The 23694-nt window shown below is 47.8% G+C and overlaps 1 protein-coding gene across 1 annotated transcript in view; it reads left to right on the top strand.

Moving 5' to 3' along the window:
- The window catches only part of TRPV4 (transient receptor potential cation channel subfamily V member 4), a 54957-nt gene that overhangs the window by 29414 nt on the left and 1849 nt on the right, over positions 1-23694 (top strand). Inside the window, 11 exon segments of the mRNA XM_075568758.1 lie at positions 65-205; positions 8645-8943; positions 10575-10754; positions 11158-11316; positions 13206-13298; positions 14485-14558; positions 15270-15435; positions 17137-17203; positions 18028-18344; positions 21108-21235; positions 22981-23102. Coding sequence (XP_075424873.1) covers positions 65-205; positions 8645-8943; positions 10575-10754; positions 11158-11316; positions 13206-13298; positions 14485-14558; positions 15270-15435; positions 17137-17203; positions 18028-18344; positions 21108-21235; positions 22981-23102 — 1746 coding nt within the window.

Raw genomic sequence — 23694 nt, forward strand, 5'->3', positions numbered from 1 at the left:
GGAGTTCTTCGCTGTCTTGGCTTGGCACTGTTTAGTAATTTGGGCCCAATGTGTGTTGTTACAGGCCAGACTGCCCTTCACATAGCCATCGAGAGACGCTGCAAGCATTACGTGGAGCTGCTGGTGGAAAAGGGGGCTGACGTTCACGCCCAGGCCAGGGGACGCTTTTTCCAACCCAAGGATGAGGGCGGCTACTTCTACTTCGGTAAGTCCTGTCCTGCATTAGATCTTCAGCTGAAACACGTCTCGCTCATTCCCAGCCTCCTGGGAGGTTCTCAACTCAACTGACTCCAATACAGAACTGTTCCACTAACATGGAAAGTCAACCACACGCGTTCCAGTCTCTGAAACCTCTCATGTGGGATATTCAGATTCTGGGCGTGGACAAGGCAAATAAACGGTACGAGTGTCCCTTCCAAAATGCCTTATTTTTTTTTAAAGGGGTGTTTCCATAAAACTCTAGCCTTGTCCAATAAAGCCAAGCCTGGGTTAAAGCAGCAGGCCGAGCTGATCGCCACTTTTCTTGCATTTTATTTACTTTAAGAGACCTCTTCTTGCACTTATCAACACTGTTTTTATCTTTTTAAATCTGATGGTCCTTTCAGGAGACGTAAGTATTTGCAAAATTTAGTGTATGGGAGGTCAAAATGGAGCACCCAGAGCCTTCTCAAGGTTACCATAGTTACCACAGATCCTCGAGATTAAGAAATTCATTATTTTTCATTGTACGTGTAAAAAAACTTTTTGGCAAACTTTGGGGGTAATATATTAACATTCTATGGGTTAAACTCCTATAGGCTGCTAGGGGGGGGGGGGGGGGCTTTGCTTCTTCAAGGAAGTACAGAGATGGCAAATCCACTCGAAGACAGCTATGTCTTTGTTTTGACTTGGTGCCTTGGAATTGGTTGCTGGCTCTGCATTGGGACGCTGGCAATAAGCTATGAACTAGACCCAGGGTGGGCAACCCTATCGCCATTCGCCACTTGTGACGAATTGGCAGGGAAAGTGTGGCGAACAGGGCTGCCTTGACTTTCTCTGCGGCCCGCGACGGCACCTCAACCCCCCCTCTCCCCTTCCTTGGTAGGGAAGGAGCGCGCTCCCGCTGTGTAACACGCTCTCCTTTCTCCCACACCCCCTGCCTGCTCCAACCTGTGCTCCCTCCCCTCTGAGCTCGCTCCAGCGTGACGCGCTGATGCGCACACACCCCCCCCCCCCCAGCTCGCTCCTGCGTGATGTGCTGCACGCCTGCCAGCCAGCCACCCGCCATCCAAAAATGCCAGCCCGCGACCACTGCTGCCGGCCGCCACCACTGCTGCCACCGCTTCTTCCATCGCCGGCGCGCCGCAATCTGGTAGGCATTGGGGGCGGGGGCGTGCGGGTGCTTGATGAGAGGGACTGCAGAAAGGGTGCTGGGAAGAGAATCAAGGGTCCTGGGGGGAGAATCAAGGGTGCCGGCTGGGGGGGGGAGAATCAAGGGTGCCGAGGGGGGGGGGGGAGAATCAAGGGTGCTGGGGGGGTGGGGAGAATCAAGGGTGCCGGGGGGAGGGGGAGAATCAAGGGTGCCGGGGGGAGGGGGAGAATCAAGGGTGCCGGGGGGGAGAATCAAGGGTGCCGGGGGGAGATGATGAGGGGGGTTAAATGAGATGGTGATGAGAGGGGGGGTTAAATGAGATGTGATGAGAGGGAGGGTTAAATGAGATGTGATGAGGGGGGGTGAGGAGATGATGATGTGGAGGGTAGTGGTGGTGGCATGAGAGGATGAGGGGGGGTTGCGGTCTGAGGGCCGTTCTATAGTGTGTGCGCTTGCTGCACCGTGTGCGCGTGTGGCAGTTATAGTTGGCCGAGGTTTGTCAGCCTTTCTATAATTGTGCCGCGTGGGACCGGCTGACAAGGGGGAGAATGAGGAAAAGAAAGATTTCACAACCGCCGCTGAAATGTGTGGGTATGTATAATGTTAATAAATAATTTATTAAAGTATTTCTTTATTTATTTCAAACGTATTTATAACACACAGTGCCTCACTTGCTCACAGCATACACAAAAAAAGCATGCATCACATGCACGCGCGTTTGCACAGGCTCCTGCGCACACACTATAGAACGGCCCTGAGAAACAGTGTGTGTTTAAAATTTTCGCATGCGCAACATAATACCTCAATTTTTATATGGTGTGGCTATTTTCACTTCTAATTCGCCACACCTGTGGCTATATTGAAAAATAGGTTGCCCACCCCTGAACTAGACACTCCATTTTGGTTAAGGATCCTAGCAAAGATGGAGTACCCACCTGTGTGACTTCTGGAGGTGTCCGAACCTGCTTCATTCATACCATTATCAGTGGTTCAGCTGAAGACGAGGATTCTGGGTAGTGAGGAGTAGCTTAAGGCTCCTGAAATCAAATATAAATTGGATCTTGCCAATTGCAGCAGTAAAATGAGCCACCAATGCCCATGTTACTTCCCATCTCAAAACATTATTTGCCCCAGGAATACTGGTCCTGGATTCATAATTAAACTTCATCAGTAGTCCCTATCGCCTCAGGACCGATTGGTCACTCTATTTGGGTTTTATTTTATTATTCTTGATGGCCGTTAGCAGCTTTTAATGGCTCTTCACCTAGATGATCACCAACGGCGATTGCCATACTGGTCATCTCTCCCTAATGCTGGGGGACGCTTCCCATAATTTGCGTGGAAAAGGTCATTTTCTCCCTGGAAAAAAAAAATTCCCAATGAACTCGGTGAAAGGTGAAGAGATTGCCTGCATTCTCCTGAAAAAAAAATGTTGATATGATGGCCAACATTTAGTGAATGACCCACTCAGTATACTGTAAACTTCATAAGCAAGAGTGCTGCCATTTTGTAGCTTTCTCAAGCATGCTCACTCCTTTCGCTGACTAATTTATTTACTCCCCAGAGAACGTTCAACCTCTTCCTGGAGTTGAGGTAGTGACAATTCCGGAGCTCTCAATTTTTCTAGGCTTCCTATGTACTGTATGTATATCGTCATTTATAAAGCACCCACGGTGTACTCTGCGCTTTACAAAGACAATGCAGTACAAGGAATCATAATCCAATAAGCGCAACAAAATCAGACAATAGGAAAGAAAAGACCTGCCCCAGAGAGCTTGCAATCTGAACTGATCTTGGTTTGTGGCCTGTAGATACACTTTGCGCCACTTCTTCTCAGAGGCCTCGGAATGGTCTGGCTTTTTTAATCAATGAGGCGATATGTATTCAGCCCTTTTCTCCAGTCAGGGAGTGCCCAGACACACTACTTTACTTGGCTCTGGCGCCATTTTTCTTTTACTCCAGTACTTGAGGCTGCTGCTTTTGTTTTTGTTTTGAAGTGGGGGAAAGTTTACGGATTTATGAAGGAAAATGTTCTTGACCGTCACTTCACCAGCCGGTAACCGCTACTACGTCAGTGAGGTTATCCGAATTTGTTTAATGGCAAGTTTGGGACCGATCCATGCCTTTAACAACTTAATTACTGGGATGGACCAAGTGGCAATAAAATGACAAGTACACGAGCGTTGTGCTGCTTGTTTAGTACTTCCCAAACTAAAGGCAAAATCCACGTTGGTTGGTAAAAAAAACCCTACATTTTGAAACCAACTTGTCTTTCATAAATGGAGTTTTACGTTTGTACCTAAAAAAAAAAAAAATAATATATTTTTTTTTTTTTTAAAACCCTGTGGTAATTTGGGGGTGAAAATAAAAAAGTAGTGATACTGATATGGATGCCCATTTCCAAAGGCCCAAATAAGCAGTCTGAGAAGGGTCACGCTAAAAAGAGGCTCACACCAAATGACTCTTATTAATAATATTAAGAATAATTTCTTTTTGTAGCGCTGCATTTTCCCTAAGAAGGGCGCCGGCGTGAGACTTATCAGGAAAGACTAAAGGACCTTAATATGTGCAATGTGGAGGAGAGAAGGGAGAGGGGGGGGGGGTATATGATTCAAACTTTCAGGTATATGAAGGGTTTATAACAAAGTGCAGGGGGGAAGCATATCTCAGAGAAAGAGAAGAGTTAGAACAAGAGGTCATACTCTGACGCTGCAGGGCGGGAGGCTCAGGGGAAGTGCGAGGAAGTACTTCTTCATGGGAAGGGGGGTGGTTTCATGGAATAACCTCCCAGCAGAGGTGGTAGGGACTAATACAGTAAAGGAAGTCACACATGCTTGGGTTAGATATAAGGCTAAATATGAAAGAAAGTTGAGGATCAAACGGGGTCTGAGGTTTTACAGCGGATAGGAAATGTGCAGAGTAAGGTGACCAAGCGGTGGTTTCCTGACATTAGATTGTGTGCGCCATAGAAACATGGAATCTAATGTTGATGCCCAAGACACAGGGACATAAACTGACTTGCCCAAGTTCACAAGAAGGCAACATTAGCTTCACCCACGTCATTTTTATCAATAAGGGAATGTTCCCCTGTCGGCTAGCACCTTATATATATTTTTTTTCCGGGAGATATTGTTTATTGGGTTGAATGTTTCCATTTAGTTCGTCCCATACACACAGTCCTGTTTTGTGGTGTCTCCTGCTCAGGAAATGAGGGCAGAGAAAGCAAATATCCAATGTGCCAAACTGTCCGGCAGAGAGGGCGTTCCCTACAGCAGAACAAATATTAAACATGGTCTCACCGGTGACGACCTCCAATGAAGACAGAGGGCCCTCTTATGAGAAACCCAAAGAGGCCTTTCATTCATTCATCGAAATCAGCCACATAAACCATTTAGTGGGTATAATTGGATCTCGGGCTGCGATGATCCTATTCCTTGTAATGCTGCACGGAGAGAGTGCAGGGTGTGGGTGTGAAAAAACCTAAAAGGATTCACGTGTACCCATTATATGATGTTTTTTAGGGACCCGTGAAAATCTCCATTTTTAGTAATTCTGAAATGATTAGGTCCGTGCCTGGAATACTAACTAGGGGTGGGATAAAGTGTTTTTTTTTTCTCTCCCCTTCTACCATATACAGGCATACCCCGCATTAACGTACGCAATGGGACTGGAGCATGTATGTAAAGCGAAAATGTACTTAAAGTGAAGCACTACCTTTTTCCCACTTATCTATGCATGTACTGTACTGCAATCGTCATATACGTGCATAACTGATGTAAATAACCCATTTGTAACAGGCTCTATAGTCTCCCAGCTTGCACACAGCTTCGGTATAGGTAGGGAGCCGGTATTGCTGTTCAGGACATGATGACAGGCGCATGCGCAAGCTGCCGTTTGTCTATTGGGCGATATGTACTTACTCGCGAGTGTACTTAAAGTGAGTGTACTTAAACCGGGGTATGCCTGTATGTACTTTTCAACTTGACTTTATTGAAAATAAGTCTCCTAATCGGACAAAACCGTTCATTTATATTGTGTGTGCGCGCGCGTGTAAATAGTGTTCTGGGTGTGGATTTTTAGCATAAAATTCAAAAGAAGCCCCCCCAAAAAATGCTGAAATCGTATAATTAATAATGTGTGGAAAATATGGGGTCCCCAGACCCATTAATTTCAGCTCTGGGATGAACACGGTTCCTGAGACACTTACTAAGGAAGGTGCCACTGAATCTTCTCCAACCCCCCCACCCCCAGGAGAAACAAAATGGCATTTAAGTTGCCCACCTATTGACGTCATCCTATTGGCCTGCGTGATGTGGGGAATTAGAAACCAGTAAATACCGGTGGCACCTTTCCCGGTATCTCAGCAACCGGAGGGTCCTGGAGATAAAATGACAGTAGCGCAGCACTAGGTACCCCCAGCTTCACAGCCATGTTAAAAAAAAGGGGAGGGCAAGGTGCATCGCTCCTTTTTATATTCTGTATAAAATCATAAAACCGACAGGAATTCAGCGTAAGGGAAATCCTCCTTTCTCCGTGTGGAAATATTATGCAAACAGCCCCGGTGCTAATGACTCAGAGCTGACACCGGGTTGTCACTGCAGAGGCCTACATGCCGTCTCTGGGGCAGGCGAGTCTGCCGGGAGGTCACCTGGTTACCAGGGCAACCGCACGGTAACAGCGGAACAGAAAGGCAGCATCATTACTGTGACATTTATTACTGTGATGGTGCATTCAGTTAATCAGTTTATTCTGTTGAAGAGTGAAAGGGAAAAGTTGAGATGTGGCGGAAAGGTGGCAACTGGTGTTCAGGAAGATCTATAGTGGCCAATAGGTGTAACCATAAAAGTTGGCAAAGTACTTTCCGAAATACAAATGTGTCCGGCATGGTGAGTATTTGGCATAATGTGGATCGGGTAGACAGATTGTTGAGACTGACCCGGGAATTGAACCAAGTTCAGCTGCTTCACACTCCGTGTCGTTTTTCTGAGTCCGTGTCTTTTAGTCACTGTGCGTTTAAATGCAGCACAAGCTAGAGTAATATTTGGAATCTCCTATTCCCTGAGGTGTCACAGGTGTGCGCTGCTCAAAAAAAACCCCCATCCTTTACTTCCCCTGCAGAAAGGAAACTGGGCTGACTAATGAGCCCGAACCCAGAGGGAATGAGCTGGCAACTAGTGACTGAAGTCCCAGGGAATAGATTCTGATGACATTAGGAGTGTAAGTGTCCGACTGAGCAGCATGGAGGAGGAGGAACGGGGGCCACATGTCTGTGCAAGTATACATACAGCCACATACTAACTCTGTTAGAGAGAGAAGTGGGAAACTCCATATAGTGATTGTAGAACTCTTGGGATTCAGCACTGCCGGGGGATAGATAAATGGTGATTTTCCCCATTTATATTTCTTGAAAACGACGACACTGATTTTGAAGCAGATGAGCCTGGTTCAAAATCCGGTGTCGGCTCCTTGTGACCTTTGGTGAGTCACTTTATCTCCCTGTGCCTCAGGCATCAAATATAGATTGGAAGCTCATCTGGGCAGGCTCATCGTGTCTGCAAAATTCTATGTACAATCTCTACCTATAGATATCTATATCTCTCATCATCATCTTCAGCACTTGTTGACCCGCTGCTGGATGAAGGCCTCCCCAATTATCTTCCAGGTACTGCGGTTGTAAACCGCCCTTCTCCACGTTGCTCAAAAAAAATAATAGTTCTCATGTCATCCTTATCCTGGGAGACCAGGACATTTAACACCGGGATCGCAGACACCAGACAGAGCAAGAGGTTCAATAAAACCAGTTTATTGCGACCAAAGTGACAGACACAATACTACACACCGTTCGGTACAAACTCGCCCAAAACAGGGAATACGTGGGGGAGGAGGGGGAATCCTAACTCAACTCGGTGCCAGACGCCACTTCCAAGGCTTATGTGTGTGTATTTTAATGTGTATGTATATAGCCCTCCTTCCAAGGCTTTCAGGCCTTTGCAGGGTGCTGGGTAGGTGCAGACTGTGCGTGAAAAAGCAGATAGGAAAGAGATGTGCGCCAGGAACTCCTAAAACCAAAAGCTGTTTTATTGGACAACCGTTGATAATGCTTAGCAGATACTGACATACAATGTACTTGCCAGAAAACTATTTATATCAATACTTTATCCATCAGTAGCCCTCACTCCTACACTGGGGAGGTACTTAACTTGTTAACCGCAGTAAAAGCCAGATTGGCATCTCTTGTATAGAGTTACTAACGTCCCACCACTTGTCGAATGGGCCTTGCAGGCATACACTTCTTGCTCCTGGATTACCAACCCGCTATTATGTACTGCATACTTCCTCCATAGTTATATGATCAGGATTGCGCAGGGAACCTTCCGGTTGGGCTGGTCCAAGCATATGATAAAGAAGTGATAGGGGCGCTAATGTATAGTGCCACTTACAGTGATTCCCGGTGGCATACACCTGAAACATTTAAGCAGTGGGGTATACAATCAAAGCCTTTCAGTTTTGCAGCCGGAGATAAGAGGAGGTCCCAATCCCCCTTGTGCAAATAATCTGGATTTACAATTCTAGGTCTGGAAGGTGTTTTGGCCAGTACTATATGGTCAAAAATTTGCACTACTGTTCAGGTGCCTTATACATGTATTTTATTAAGTTTATTTTAATAAATTGTTCTCCTTATTTTTATTTTTTTCAAATGTTCTGGTTTTGAAGATCTTGGTCTCGATATAATTTTATATACTGATCACAGACAGTTTATGCGCCAGAGATTTTTCTTTCTTTCGGTCCAAACATATGTCTACACACTACAAACTATATGTTTACATATATTTTATTGCTATAATAATATATATATATAACTATATGTTTAAATATTACAGTTACTATGCAGAGAACTACAGTATCGAGAGCATACTGCATCCTTATCAATTGTGCGAACAATCGTAATACCTTACTACAAGCAAACGGTGACAGGACACACATTAATACACTTGACTATACACACAAACGTATTTACAGGACTCTCAGTGAGGACCCCAGTCAAAACTCCAAAGAACCTACTTCTAGAATATAGGATGGAGCTATATATACCCTCTATGCTCCCTAGAGGGACATCACGGGTCACCAGACATACAGGGGAGGGGTGAAATATGAGTGAACCCACCCAGTTAACCCATTACAATAACTAGTAGTCCCCAAAGAGGGGGCTACATGTATATTTTTCTGTGTGTATTATCTATGTACGGGCCCTTCCATGGTAGCATACAATAATAAGCTCTCTTGCTGTTCTAGGTGAGCTTCCACTCTCTCTGGCCGCTTGCACCAACCAGCCTGACATTGTGCACTACCTGACTGAGAACGCTCACAAGAAGGTAGACCTGCGCCGCCAGGACTCACGGGGTAATAATGTCCTGCACGCCCTGGTGGCCATCGGCGACAACACGCGGGAGAACACAAAGTTCGTCACCAAGATGTACGACCAGCTGCTCATCAAGTGCGTCAAGCTGTACCCTGGATGCAGCCTCGATGCGATTCTCAACAACGACGGCATGTCGCCTCTCATGATGGCAGCCAAACTGGGCAAGATAGGGGTGAGGTTTTTTCAGCACCCATTCTAATCATCCAGCCCAGCCAGATCTCTTTCTTTTACCCAAGAGCTGCCAACAGACCAGCAGATGAGAACTGGAGCATGATCACGCTGCTCGTCTGGAGTTACAGATGTAGCCGCCGTTATCGCAACCAGTGGCGCGCTGCAGAGGGAAATACACTATGCGCCAGCGCGAGAGATGACCATTGACTTGTCAGCCGTGCGTGGATAGAGTGTGGGGCTATCGATTTTTATTTAGCGCCGGTGGGTGCAATTACGTCTGCTACATCTGTATTTGGCGCCGTTGTTTTTTTTTTTTTTTTTTTTACATTTTTTTTTATTGTTGCAAAAACTGCAAATTGGTGAATACACATTTTTCAACTAAATTCAGGCAGATTGTTTTTAAAAAAAAAAAAATTGTAAGCAGATTTTGAAAATAGAATTGCGCTTTTGGAAAATGGTAAAATCACCCGGTTTTGTATTATTCTTGTGGCCCGTCGCCCATCGCATATAGGGCATTGCCGCGTGCCGCCCACTTCAAATGAAAAAAATGCGTACAAATGATTGCCCATTCCCTTCCTTTCAAGAAAACCCGTTTATTCCGACTTTAAAATATGATATATATTTTTTTATTTTTCGTTTTTTTTAAAAAAATAATTGAAAACCCCTCCAGACCCCGCCGGGGAGATGTGACCAGGGCGACACTGTAATGGCATTCAGAAAACAATCGCCATGTTTCTCCTCCGTTAACCCTTTGGGTGCTGGAGGGGGTGCAACACCAGGGCGGCCCTAGCACACTGCGGTCATGTGACCGTGACATCGCTAATGGCGGGCAGATCGCGTGCAACGTTCCGCCAAGGCACAGAACGCGGTCTCCCTTATGACGTTGGCCACTATGTCACAGGGGGGAGTGCCAGACCTGGTGATGTGGTGGCTACGCCGCCAGGGTATCCAAAGGGTTAAAAAAAAAATGTAACCACAGTATTACAATGACAATCGAAAGTAGACACTTTGCAAAATACGTACATTGTCCCAGATGGTGGTTGCTGGCCCCTCTGGCAGGGAAGGGGTTAAATAAAGCACATGTTGTGTCTCCACTCCAAAAGGGACAGCGTAGCATCTATGTAGACGCAAGTGATGGATGAAAAATCCGTACTTCGAAAATAACTGGTGTGACGCTGCCACCTGGTGGACCTTTTTGATCCCGCCCTCCTGATTTGCTGAACTGAAAAGACGGACACTCTAGCCCAGTTCGTAAGGGCCCCCAACAGACAAGGTAGTGGGGATATCCCTGCTTCCGCATGCGTGGCTCAATCAGATGCTCAGACTAAGCCACTGATCCCTAATACCTGGCCTGTTGGTGGCCCTTACAAACTGGACTTGGCCACCCCTGCACTAGTGTAAAAGTAATTTATTTTTTAAGACATTTTGAGAACCTATATTTTAGGAATATATAATTTGACGGCAGAGAAGAACCACCCGGCCCACCTATTCTTATCTGCGGTAAACCCCCCCCCCCCCAACCCTCTTCTCGGGTACCATTACCGATCCTGTGGATTACTGAGGATCGCTCCGTTATGGTAGGACTCTAATTAAGGACAGATTTATAACTGCATTTTTTTGTGCCCCGCGTAGGTATTCCAGCACATCATCCGGCTGGAAATTAAGGACGAAGACGCCCGACACCTCTCTCGGAAGTTCAAGGACTGGGCGTACGGCCCCGTTTACTCCTCTCTGTACGACTTGTCTTCGCTGGACACGTGCGGGGAGGAAGTCTCCGTGCTGGAGATTCTGGTTTACAACAGTAAGGTCGAGGTGAGGGGCCACACCCTGGTCATTATTTGTTGCCCGGCTGGTAGGCGGAAGACCATGCATGGCGCGTTGGACCATCCCTTTATCATTCGAGGCACCTGACTTATGTAACCAAGCAACTTGGGGAACTCACTAGATATTGCGGCTGCCAAAAAGGAAGATTCAACCTGCATGGAGGGCAGGTTCATATTTGGTTAGAAAGACGACACTGGAAGTAGAGACGTATCTGGCTTTGTAGATGCCCTGTTCCCATAATCCTTTGGTGCCAGCTACTGTTGGAAGAAGGAGGCTGATGGACCATTTGGTCTGACCCATTATTGTCAGTTTGCTGATGATGTGGTCTATGTTTTCTATGTTTTAATACCGCGCCAGAAGTGTTCACGTTTTCTGGTTCCTTCCTTTGCAGAACCGCCACGAGATGTTGGCCGTGGAACCAATCAATGAACTCCTGAGAGACAAGTGGCGGAAGTTTGGTGCAGTCTCCTTCTACATCAGTGTTGTCTCCTATCTCGTCGCCATGATCATCTTTACTTTGATCGCGTACCACAGGCCCATGGAAGGCAAAGTGAGTGCGGTGCGAGGTTTGGAAAGCCAGGGATAGTAAAGATCGGGAGGACGTAGGGGGTCGGTCAACAAGAGGCGCTGCGCAACAGATGGGTGTTGCAAAAGACGTGTGGGAGATACTAAAAACGACGTAGGAGGTTAATGAGTTTAGGAGTGATTAGTGATACCTAGGACGTTAAACAATGGTGAGAACGTGTGGTTGGGGAATTATATAGGTAGCACTAAGGTCGCCACATTTTTTTTCCTAATACGGGATGCACCCCGCCACCCCCCCACCATACACAAACACTCCTCTCACCACCACTTCCAAAACACATACAACCCCCCCCCCCCCGTCCCCCGCCACCACACAAACTTTTACCTTGGGGGGGGAGGCCAGTCCCATGGGCGTACGTGGAAGTTGGGCTCCACTTCCGGTGCACAGGTTGTTGCTTGACGTGAAGCCGGGTCGCAGCTGGGACCCGGCAGCCAGACCCAAATTCCAGCGCCGGCCGGGCCCCCTGCAGCTGCCGGGAAGGTTATCCCCAACTTCCCCCTTAAAATTCAGGACAATTCTGCATCCCGACAGGGCATTCAGGGACAAGGGCACAGAGCAATGGGAAAAGGGACCATCCTTTACATACAGGACGTCTGGCAACCCTAGGTACCACAATCAAAACATTTCATTTCAACACTGCCTATCTTGATAAAAATTATTTGTAGACCAGCACTGCTTGACCTGAGTAGACCTATGCAAGCTTTTCACCCAAGTTTGCAAACCATGTGAATTATTTTCCTTTTTTTCACCAAAGAAAAATTCCGATTTTGAAATAATTTTGCCTAGTAAGAGAGACGCTCCCTTCCATAGCCCTTTTTTTTTTAATTTTTAGAAAGACCCTATTTTAGGATCTGGATATTTTTTTTTAATGTAGATTTGCTGGTGAAATTCACCAATTTCGCTATAACTTAGACAAATTCCAGCAACAAAAATGTTTATCATTTTTTTGGCCAAAACGTTGAGGGAACTTTCCCCGAATTTTGTAACTTTGACAAACTCGAGTGGCGAAGCAAATCTCACCAGGTTCGTGCACCGCTAGATTTGAGTAAGCGAGCGATGCTCTCAAAATCCAGTCTTTAAAATATGTTCTGTTAGTCCAAATAAGAATGGTATTGCAATCTATTGAAGTACTCATTAAGTTTTGGACTAACATGGCTACCTTTTAATCCAGTGGTTCCCAGTGGCTATCGGAATTCTTTCTAAATGACTATCGGACTTTGAAAAGCTGGCATCCCTGGATCAAGTTCATCAATTTTGTTGAATTTATTAAACTAAAAAGTTGGAATTGGATTTTGAATAAATGTGCAATGAATGGTCACTGTTTTGAATGTTATCGTCATTATCTTCCTCAGTGGATCGTGCAAACTGCTATTCTGAATAGTGCTTTTTATAGGGTAGGGGGCACTGAGGGTGAGTTTATGGAACCAAGAGGGCGGTGACCCGAGTTTGGGAACCACTGTTTTAATCCATTTCATGGACCGTCCGTTGTAAACTGACCTTAGTCATATTTCTTGTACTTAATTGATTTAAATGGGTATGGGTAGCTCCGTGGCTGATACTATACATCTCATATATGCACTGACGTTGGGCCCTTGCAGATGCACTTACAGAGACAGGCGGGTGTTCTGGTAAATTCACCCCACTTACCACTTAGATTGTAAGCTCTTTGGGGCAGGGATTCCTTTTCTTATTCTGTCTGAAGTTCTTATTCCCATTATGTTTTATAATATTATGCCACGTGTACAACTGCTGTAATGCGCTATGTACATGGGTGGCACTATATACTGTAGATAAAGATACATACGAATGAAGATGCCCCATGAAGGCTTAAACCATTGTCTCTTCTTTCCTAGCCCCCCTACCCTTATATAACAACCGTGGATTACCTGCGACTGGGCGGAGAGGTTATAACCCTACTGACCGGCATAGTGTTCTTCTTCACCAATGTAAGTTGCAGCGGTGTCATCTGAAATTCGACTCGTTCTTGAACTTTCCCAAGCAAGAAAAAAAACCCTGCTGCCCGGGATAGAAAAACATGGCCGATAGATTCAGGCAGAGCTTTATCTCATGTCTGCTGTCACTACCCTCACTTGGGAGGAAGAGCCAATAAACCACGAGGATAACACAAGCAAGGGATTCTGGGAGAGCAAATGGCAACCACAGTGTCTTTCAGATGCAGCCAAGCGAAAACGGTTTATACTTGTTAGAAATAGATGATAAAATATTACCCAATTTTTTTGGGGGGGGGGAGGAGGGGGCATGCTGGAGGGGCCTTGGCACGCTGGTACCTAGGGTTACCAGGTGTCCGGTATTGAACTGTACTGTCCTGTATTTGGATACTCTGTCCAGTAAAAAATGAGGTACTGTAATACTGGACATGTATGTGTCCGGTATTTTCCTCCCTGGACATAGTGACCTGACGCACCTTTCACCACTGAGTCCAGTATTTTTGGAGAATCCACCTGGCAACCCTACTGGTACCGCTGCTACTATGGCTATCGACGGCTCCCCCAATGAAGTAATTCCATAACCTGATAGTTCATGTTGTGCTAATCTGGGAATACCTTTTTTCTTTCTGTCCAAATCTTCATTTTTTCCCCCCTGAGTTTTTACCTGTTGAGGATTTTCCCTTGCCATCTGCCGTTACCACGGCAACCTCTTGGTCCAACGAGCAGCGTCCATTTTAATCTCCCAGGGAAGCAAATTTTCAGCCACCGGTATCCTCCTGAATTTCACTACAAAAGGTGGAACTGCTAAGGCCAGGAGCTAATTTTTTTTATTTTTTCTCCAATGGGTAAAAAAAGGCTTTTTTTCAAAGATGCTGGCACCAGATTTAAGTTTTAAAGCCGATTCTCTGGAAAGGGTTTGAAACAAATTAGAAGGATAATGCTGCACTCCCCAAAAGTAATAAAACAACTCAAATACCGGTGCTCCCGCCACTTGCTTTTGAGAAAGGCCCTTGGAGGCCGAAATGTCAACTTCTGGCTATCATGAAATCACTTTTCTAGCCAAAATCCGTAGTGCCTCGGTCTTGCCTGGAAATGGTTTGATCCATGCAGATATTGTGTTTGGGGTCTACGCCGTTTGAAAGGGTTAACATGATGGTGTTCCTCTTGTGTGTTTACTATGCAGATAAAAGACTTGTTTATGAAGAAGTGTCCTGGAGTCAACTCCCTGTTCATCGATGGTTCATTCCAACTGCTTTAGTAAGTTCCCCTTCCTCTGTTATCAGAGGAAGAAATGTGTGTGTACATTGTATGGTTTTGTATGTCTTTATTTATATAGCGCCAAAAGTGTACTCAGCGCTTCACAAAGAATACAGTACAGGGAATTATAATAATACAATAAGTGCCGCAAAATCAGACTATAGGAAAGGAAATCTCTGCCCCGAAGAGCTTACAATCAAAGAGGTATATTGGGAGACTTAGAGACAGTAGGTGAGGGAATAAGTGCTGTATATAATTTTCTTTACGGTGCCGGGCGTCTGTCGGGACAAAGAGTGTCACCGGACGTCCGGTTATGTCAGCCCTGGGAAACTATCACATGACCACATGCTGGAAACGGGAGTGGAGGGGGCTGCCCAATAGCCCCTTAGAAAATGAGAAAGTGTCTGACGCACCTGGTACATCATAAGGGCCTATGCCGTATAGGGAAGGTCATAAAGACACTGTAAAAGGTTAAGTCCCTGCTGCCCTCCCCTTATAAATTGAGAATTAATGGAACATTCTGATTGGAGAGGGCGGGTTTGCTGTATCCATGACAACAGCCTGAGCCAATTGCAGGGTCCTACTCTTGAAAGCTCCGTGAGTGAGGCATAGTATGGAGCCAGACAATAATGGTTAATCAACTTCGCGAAATGGAGCAGTCTGGTGGTTGTTTTTAATATCTCACAAGGTCTTTCGCTCTCTTCCCCCCAGCTTCATCTACTCTGTGCTGGTCATTATCACAGCTGCGCTGTACCTGGCCGGGATTGAAGATTACCTGGCTGTCATGGTGTTTGCCTTGGTCTTGGGGTGGATGAACGCTCTGTATTTCACCAGAGGCTTGAAACTCACCGGGACCTATAGCATTATGCTCCAGAAGGTCAGACACCTGGTCCTTTGGTATGAGAGGTGATGGTAACTCCTAGCTTACTTAGTATGCATTGGCAGAATGAGTTTAGAGGAACAGTGACTTGGTGCTAAGGAGACCAGCTTCTTTGTAGGGGACTCCCTGGTTTGATTCCCATCGTGGCCAACTTTACTAACTTTCCTATCCCATATTTACTAAGCAGTGTTAAGCTATAAGGGCCATACTGTAGGGTGCCTTAAGACAACACCGTTTAGTACATCTGGGCCTATTTCTATATCCTTAATTCATAGTAAACCATCATGAACTTTGCACAACTTTCTTTCACCTGGATTGAAGTTGATACCTTGTTAATTGCATTTTACTATTTTGAATAGGGCCGATGTTTCTTGATCAGTGTTTTTCAACAGGGGTTCTTGGAATCCCTTGTGTACCCCGGGCATCCCTAAAGGGTCCCCTGCAATTTTCAGGTCATTTGGAAATGTTTCCAAACACAATGCATCAGATCTCAGACTAACTATTAAAAAGGGTTGGGGTTCCTTACACTGCATCAGATCTCAGACACGCTATTAGAGAGGGTTGGGGATCCTTACCATGCACCTGATCTCAGATGCGCTATTAGAGAGGGTTGGGGTTCCTTACAATACATCTGATCTCAGAGGTGCTATTAGAGAGGGTTGGGGTTCCTTACAATACATCTGATCTCAGAGGTGCTATTAGAGAGGGTTGGGGTTCCTTACAATGCATCTGATCTCAGAGGCGCTATTAGAGAGGGTTGGGGTTCCTTACAATGCATCTGATCTCAGAGGCGCTATTAGAGAGGGTTGGGGTTCCTTACAATGCATCTGATCTCAGAGGCGCTATTAGAGAGGGTTGGGGTTCCTTACAATGCACCTGATCTCGGATGCACTGTTAGAGAGGCTTCGGTTTTCACAATATAGTTATAGAGTTCCCTAACTAAAAAAAGGTTGAACACCACTGTTCTAGATGGTAAAATAAAGCGTGTAGCTGTTGGTCTCACATGTTACCAGAGGGTGGCAGCAACGTACCAAGTTTTATATCATGGTCATTTACTACATACAGTAATTAAGGGTAAGTCCTACTTAAAGTGATCTGATGACTTTGACCTGCTTATTAGTTGATGGGTCAGTCCCACGAAGCACCAATGTGTCAATGACAGCGACAGACGTGTTTAATAGTTAGTCAGTCCCAAGCAAAGTCAACATCAGAGGGTATAGTCCCGAGCCCGGCGGTTGAGGGGAGCCCACCCTGCTGAGGCCCCATACAAGCTGGTGACTGGCCTGGTCCCGCATAGGAGCAGATGCTTTATTTAAGAGTGTTCCTACTTGGAACCAAAATGACCTGTTAGGGTTACAACCAAAGTGATCTAATTAAAGTGCTACATGTTTGTGAATCACTCCTAGTAGTCCCACTGATGTTAATAGGGCTTCCTCTACTGTCGGGCCTGGAAACAGGGGAAACTCCGGGGGGGGGGGGGGGGGCAGCTTTACCTGGGATAGACACATTTCAGGAATGGGGTGGGTGGACCGTGTCCGATTTGTGAAATCTCCCTGAGCATAAGGCCTCCTCCCCTCCTCACTTCCATCACTCTAGTTCTAAGAATCCCCAAATATATAAAATAAATCAGTTTTCCGTTGAGTAGAGCAGATAGAAGAATGGAATACCCAGCGTTGATGCGTCTTTTCTACCTTCCAGATCCTGTTTAAAGATCTGTTTCGCTTCCTGCTGGTGTACCTCCTGTTTATGATCGGATACGCATCAGGTATGAGGGGGACATGGCTACGGGGTGAAGGACGCCCAACTCTATAAACCAGTGAAGCCTACATTCGAGGGATCGTACTGGGTCACAGGGTTGTAACTGTGCGCCAAAGTATACGAACACATAACAGTCTGTCATCATCGCAGAGAACTAACGCGCTTCGGCAGATGTCTACTAAGCAGTGTTCTGCCGTAAGTCACCTTCCAGCGCAGGAAGACGCCTTAATCTCCATTCACGTCAATTGGGCTGTACCGTGTCTTACGGCAGAAGACGGCCAAGTAGACCTAGGGCCTTCAAACCCTTTATTCCCGGAGCAGCCAGCAACGCATGCAACAGTCATTCGTTTGACATTATAACATCGGGTGAGAATAGCTTTTTCGGAAAGAGGTGTACGCTGTTCATATTCGGAAGGCAGAACGAGAGACGTCCTAGAAGCTAAAACCAATTTGTCTAGAAATGAAAAGTCGAAGCGTAACAGTGTCAAGACATTAAGTAGTCCTACCCTAGGGTTGTGCAGCTAAAAACAAAGTAGTCTTACTCTGGGGATATACAACTTAAAAAGTAGTGTTACTCTGGGGATATACAACTTAAAAAGTAGTGTTACTCTGGGGATATACAACTTAAAAAGTAGTGTTACTCTGGGGATGTACAACTTACAATAGCGGTACTCAGCGCTCCCCAGTACCATGACACTAAGCCACTACTTGGTCAACTTAATTTGTGTATGTTCATACCTAGATAATATTTTTAAAATGATGAGATGCCACCGCTCTGCCCTGTGCTATAGGAGTCCATGTACCTAATAAATACACTGGGGTCTTCTCCAGCTCTGGTTTCCCTGCTCAATCCCTGCTCCACCAAGGAAATCTGCAATGATCACGGCACCAACTGCACGGTCCCCGAGTACCCATCATGCCGGGACAGCAGCACATTCAGCAAGTTCCTGCTGGACCTCTTCAAGTTGACCATCGGGATGGGAGACCTGGAGATGATCAACAGCGCCAAGTACCCGGCCGTCTTCATCATCCTGCTGGTGACCTACATCATCCTGACCTTCGTCCTCCTCCTTAACATGTTGATCGCGTTGATGGGGGAGACAGTCGGGCAGGTGTCCAAGGAGAGCAAGCAGATCTGGAAGCTCCAAGTAAGCCGGACCCCAGAGAGAGTGTGGGGGGGGGGGGGAGAGAAAGTGAGGTAAGCTAAATGGGGAGATAAAAATAAATAGGGAGAGAGAGAGATGTCCATGCAATGAATCTGGAGCATCCAACAGTAAGCCCCAATAGGACTTTAATATGACCTCATAGGCTGAAGATTACTATCGCATGAGGGATCTAATTTTAGAAAATTAGATTGCAAGCTTTGCAGACCAAGACACAGATAATTCCCTGCAGCGGGATCACATTATTGTAGGTCGGCTGTACGTCCGGCGATGGCCGAGCTGGCTTAGGATCATGGCTTCATCATTTATAACTGCACGCAGAATGATTATTCCGGGCAGCAGCTTCCCCAACCTTGCCACTTCCCCCCAAACCTTGCCACTTACCCCCAAACCTTGCCACTTCCCCCCAAACCTTGCCACTTTCCCCCACCAACCTTGCTACTTTCCCCCCCCAACCTTGCCACTTTCCCCCCACCCCAACCTTGCCTCTTCTTCCCCCCGCCCCCACACCTTGCCTCTTCTTCCCCCCCACACCTTGCCACTTCTTCCCCCCCCACACCTTGCCACTTCTCCCCCCCCCTACCTTGCCACTTCTTCTCCCCCCCCCTACCTTGCCACTTCTTCCCCCCCCTACCTTGCCACTTCTTCTCCCCCCCACACCTTGCCACTTCTTCCCCCCCCACACCTTGCCACTTCTCCCCCCCCCTACCTTGCCACTTCTTCTCCCCCCCCCTACTTTGCCACTTCTTCCCCCCCCCTACCTTGCCACTTCTTCCCCCCCTACCTTGCCACTTCCCCCCCCCTACCTTGCCACTTCTTTCCCCCCTACCTTGCCACTTCCCCCCCTACCTTGCCACTTCTTCCCCCCCTACCTTGCCACTTCTTTCCCCCCTACCTTGCCACTTCTTTCCCCCCTACCTTGCCACTTCTTTCCCCCCTACCTTGCCACTTCCCCCCCCACCTTGCCACTTCTTCCCCCCCCCACCTTGCCACTTCTTCCCCCCCTACCTTGCCACTTCTCCCCCCCTACCTTGCCACTTCTTCTCCCCCCCCCCCACCTTGCCACTTCTTCCCCCCCTACCTTGCCACTTCTCCCCCCTACCTTGCCACTTCCCCCCACAGCTTGCCACTTCCCCCCCAGCTTGCCACTTCCCCCCCACCTTGCCACTTCCCCCCCCCCACCTTGCCACTTCCCCCCCACCTTGCCACTTCCCCCCCCCACCTTGCCACTTCCCCCCCCCACCTTGCCACTTCCCCCCCCCACCTTGCCACTTCCCCCCCCCCACCTTGCCACTTCCCCCCCCCCCACCTTGCCACTTCCCCCCCCCCCACCTTGCCACTTCCCCCCCCACCTTGCCACTCCCCCCCACCTTGCCACTTCCCCCCCCACCTTGCCACTTCCCCCCCCACCTTGCCACTTCCCCCCCCCACCTTGCCACTTCCCCCCCACCTTGCCACTTCCCCCCCACCTTGCCACTTCCCCCCCCACCTTGCCACCTCCCCCCCCACCTTGCCACTTCCCCCCCCCCAACCTTGCCACTTCCCCCCCCAACCTTGCCACTTCCCCCCCCAACCTTGCCACTTCCCCCCCAACCTTGCCACTTCCCCCCCCACCTTGCCACTTCCCCCCCCCACCTTGCCACTTCCCCCCCTACCTTGCCACTTCCCCCCTACCTTGCCACTTCCCCCCTACCTTGCCACTTCCCCCCCCCATCTTGCCACTTCCCCCCCACCTTGCCACTTCCCCCCTACCTTGCCACTCCCCCCCCTCCAACCTTGCCACTTCCCCCCCCTACCTTGCCACTTCCCCCCTACCTTGCCACTTCCCCCCTACCTTGCCACTTCCCCCCCCATCTTGCCACTTCCCCCCCACCTTGCCACTTCCCCCCTACCTTGCCACTTCCCCCCCCCACCTTGCCACTTCCCCCCCACCTTGCCACTTCCCCCCTACCTTGCCTCTCCCCCCCCCCTCCAACCTTTCCACTTCATCCCCACCTTGCCACTTCCCCCCCCCTCCAACCTTGCACTTGCCCCCCTTTCAACTTGCCACTTGCCCCCCTTTCAACTTGCCACTTGCCCCCCAACCTTGCCACTTCCCCACGTCTGGGTGCCCCAGTGTTCTAGGCTATTGGCAACCGCCTTAAGCCGGACACTTTTTGCACATTCTGCACTCTGACCTCTGCTGACCTTGGGCCTATGTAGCTGATTTTAGGCTGAGATGATATAGGGCATGCTTTCGCTCGCGACTGCGTGACGCGCACGAGAAACACGCACTGCATGCGGGAGGCGAGGTGTGGCCGTGACGTCACACGAGCGGTTCGCCCTCATTGGCTGAACCACTTCACGGGTCGCTGATGTCATGCGGCTCACTCTTGGAAAGACAGAATATATTTGTCTTCCCAAAACGCGGTCGCACCCCCACGTGGTCACAATCACACGCACTATGTGCGCTTCCATTGTTTTTCTGTTTTTGTTCCGTCAGCCTTGATCTTCGCCTTGGGCATCACACTTGAAGAGGTCTCTTCCTGCCCTTCCAAGGCGGTTTCCATTTTTGTTAATCTGATACTCCATTCAGGAGATTTTCCTTTGAAATATTAAGTGTCTGGGAGGTTAAAATGGAGCTCTCCCCAGAGCCCAGTGCTGCTCTATTGGTTAACATGGTAACTTCCACAGCTAGACAGCACAGCCATGTGTTCCCACACTAAAAGAGCAGGGCTCGGGCATCCTAACTCTTCCTTCCCCTGTCAGTGGGCGACTACAATCCTGGACATCGAGAGGTCATTCCCAGTGTGCATGAGGAAAGCTTTCCGCTCCGGAGAGATGGTGACGGTTGGGAAGAACTCCGACGGGACCCCCGACCGTCGTTGGTGCTTTAGGTATTGCGGATGAACAAATCGCCTAGTTTTGACCTATTAACCCTGGGGTGGTCAACTCAAAGTCCTCAAAGCCCACCAACCGGACAGTTTTTCTGGATCTCCCTGCTTCAGCACAGGTGACTCGGTCGAAGACTGAGCCACCTGTGCTGAAGCAGGGAGATCCAGAAAAACTGACCGGTTGGTGACCCTTGAGGACTTTGAGTTGACCCCCTTCACTGCCCGACGCATTTCGCGGCAAACAAAGCACAATACACTTTTTTTTTCTTTTTTACTTTGATAAGATGTAGATTGTATAAAAGTCATTTACCAAAGAGGCTTAAATGGGCGATTTCCCCACAAAAGTGAATGCGGGATAGTAGCGAGTTTTAATGGGTTCAATTGAGTTGATTGACAGCTGGTGTTTTTTTAAAGTACAAGCGTTTTACAGTCTAGCAGCGAAGACTGTTTGTCCGTCCCTTTAACAGGTGACAAATAAATAAAAACCGTTACTTTGACGGTAATTAAACTAGGAAGGTGATCATTTTGATTGCCTCTATTTTTATTGACCTATCACGGATTGCTTCTTCTGCTTTGCATCGGGTTGCAGGCTCCGTGGCGCGGAAGGGGTTAACCCTGATGGGTTCCCAAAGGCAGCTCTGACGAGCGTTCGGGGTGTAGGTCCTGCACACACAAACTGCATCCTAATTTGCATATTAATGAAGTCCCAGGCAATACACAAGGCACAGCATGAAATAACAGATGGTATTTAAACCTCCCCCGTAAATATGAAAGACGGGCAGTGACTAGCAATTATGACAGCGTTAATGGAATATGTGTTATTGATTCATAATTAGACCTCATTAGACCCGCATCTATTGTGTGCTAACGCCGAGCCCGGGCTGAGGGGTTTGCTCGACTTCATACAACGCAGTTAAATGCCTCGCCTGTTCTAAACCGGAGAAGTATCAGCAGTAACTCTCTGTCCTGTGTGTGCTGTGACATTGTATTATATGCTGCGGGGCAGAAACAGGAGACACCAAACGCTGAATGGTGTGTTTGCGGTGTGAGTGAAAATATGGAGAGAGATCAGGGGAGAAAAGAATTAGGAGGGAGCAAGACAGAGACTGACACCTAGAGACACACACACACACACAAACACACAAATAGAGAGAGAGAGACACACACACATCTAGAGAGACACACACCTAGAGACACACGAGCGCGCACATCTAGAGAGTAACACAACCGCACACACCTAGAGCGTGACACGAGGGCACACACCTAGAGCGTGACACGAGAACACACGCCTAGAGAGGTAGCGACACGAACGCATACACACCTAGAGAAGGAGCCGGAGAGACTCCTTGAGAGGGAGACACACACACACACCTTGAGAGGGAGTGGCACGTGCACACACACGCTCACACCTAGAGAGGGAGCGGCACGCGCGCACCCCTAGAGAGAAACGCATGCGCCCGCGCGCGCACACAAAAGTTAAAATAAGAAAGACAAGGCGAGGATAAACGGACCCGAAATGTGTGTGGTCTTAAATGTCACCTCTATATTTTGGGTTCTATGAAAAGTGATATATATGCAGAGCTTACAATCGGTTGGTACAGATGTATACGTGGGGTGTGTGTGTGTGTGTATGTGTGTGTATGTATATATATTAGAGAGATTATATATAAAAAATGTTCATGGTCCTGCCCTCGCTAGGAATAAACAAGCACTGGACTCCCATGACAGTACGGTCTTCCTTCCCTTAGGGTCGACGAGGTGAACTGGTCCCATTGGAACCAGAATCTTGGCATCATTAACGAGGATCCCGGGAAGAACGAGGCCTATCCGTATTATGGGTTCTCCCAAACCGTGGGACGTTTGAGGAGAGGTAAGTCCGGCCTCCTTCAATGGACTCCTATTTGTTCTAGTCGAGTCGGTACATGTCCGGCCTCCTTCAATGTACTCCTATTGGTTCTAGTCGAGTCGGTATAAGTCCGGCCTCCTTCAATGGACTCCTATTGGTTCTATTCGAGTCGGTATAAGTCCGGCCTCCTTCAATGTACTCGCATTAGTTATGGTCGATTTCGGGAAGTCTAAGGAGGTCATTTGCAAGGTCAACAGCAAAGGTGTTGACCTCTTTCTCTTGTCTTCTCAAACTTGCCGTGCCAGCAGTGTGCAGTGCTGGCTTTATACTCCCATTTTCTGGTCTGATAGCAACTTTGAAACACAGAATTTGGCAGCAGATAAGAACCACCCGCCCATCTTCTGTGTCTGCTGTGAAACCTCAGACCCCATTTGATCCTTGGCTTTCTTTCATATTTATTATTCCCTTACTGTATTAGCCCCTACCACCTATGCCGGGAGGCTGCTCCACGAATACACCCCCCTTCCCACGAAGAAATACTCCCTCACACTTCCCCTGAGCCTCCCACCCTCCAGCGTCACAGAATAACCTCTTCCTCTAGTTCTTCTCTTTCTCT

Source organism: Ascaphus truei, chromosome 13 (genome assembly GCF_040206685.1).
Source record: "Ascaphus truei isolate aAscTru1 chromosome 13, aAscTru1.hap1, whole genome shotgun sequence".
Lineage (NCBI taxonomy): Eukaryota > Metazoa > Chordata > Amphibia > Anura > Ascaphidae > Ascaphus > Ascaphus truei.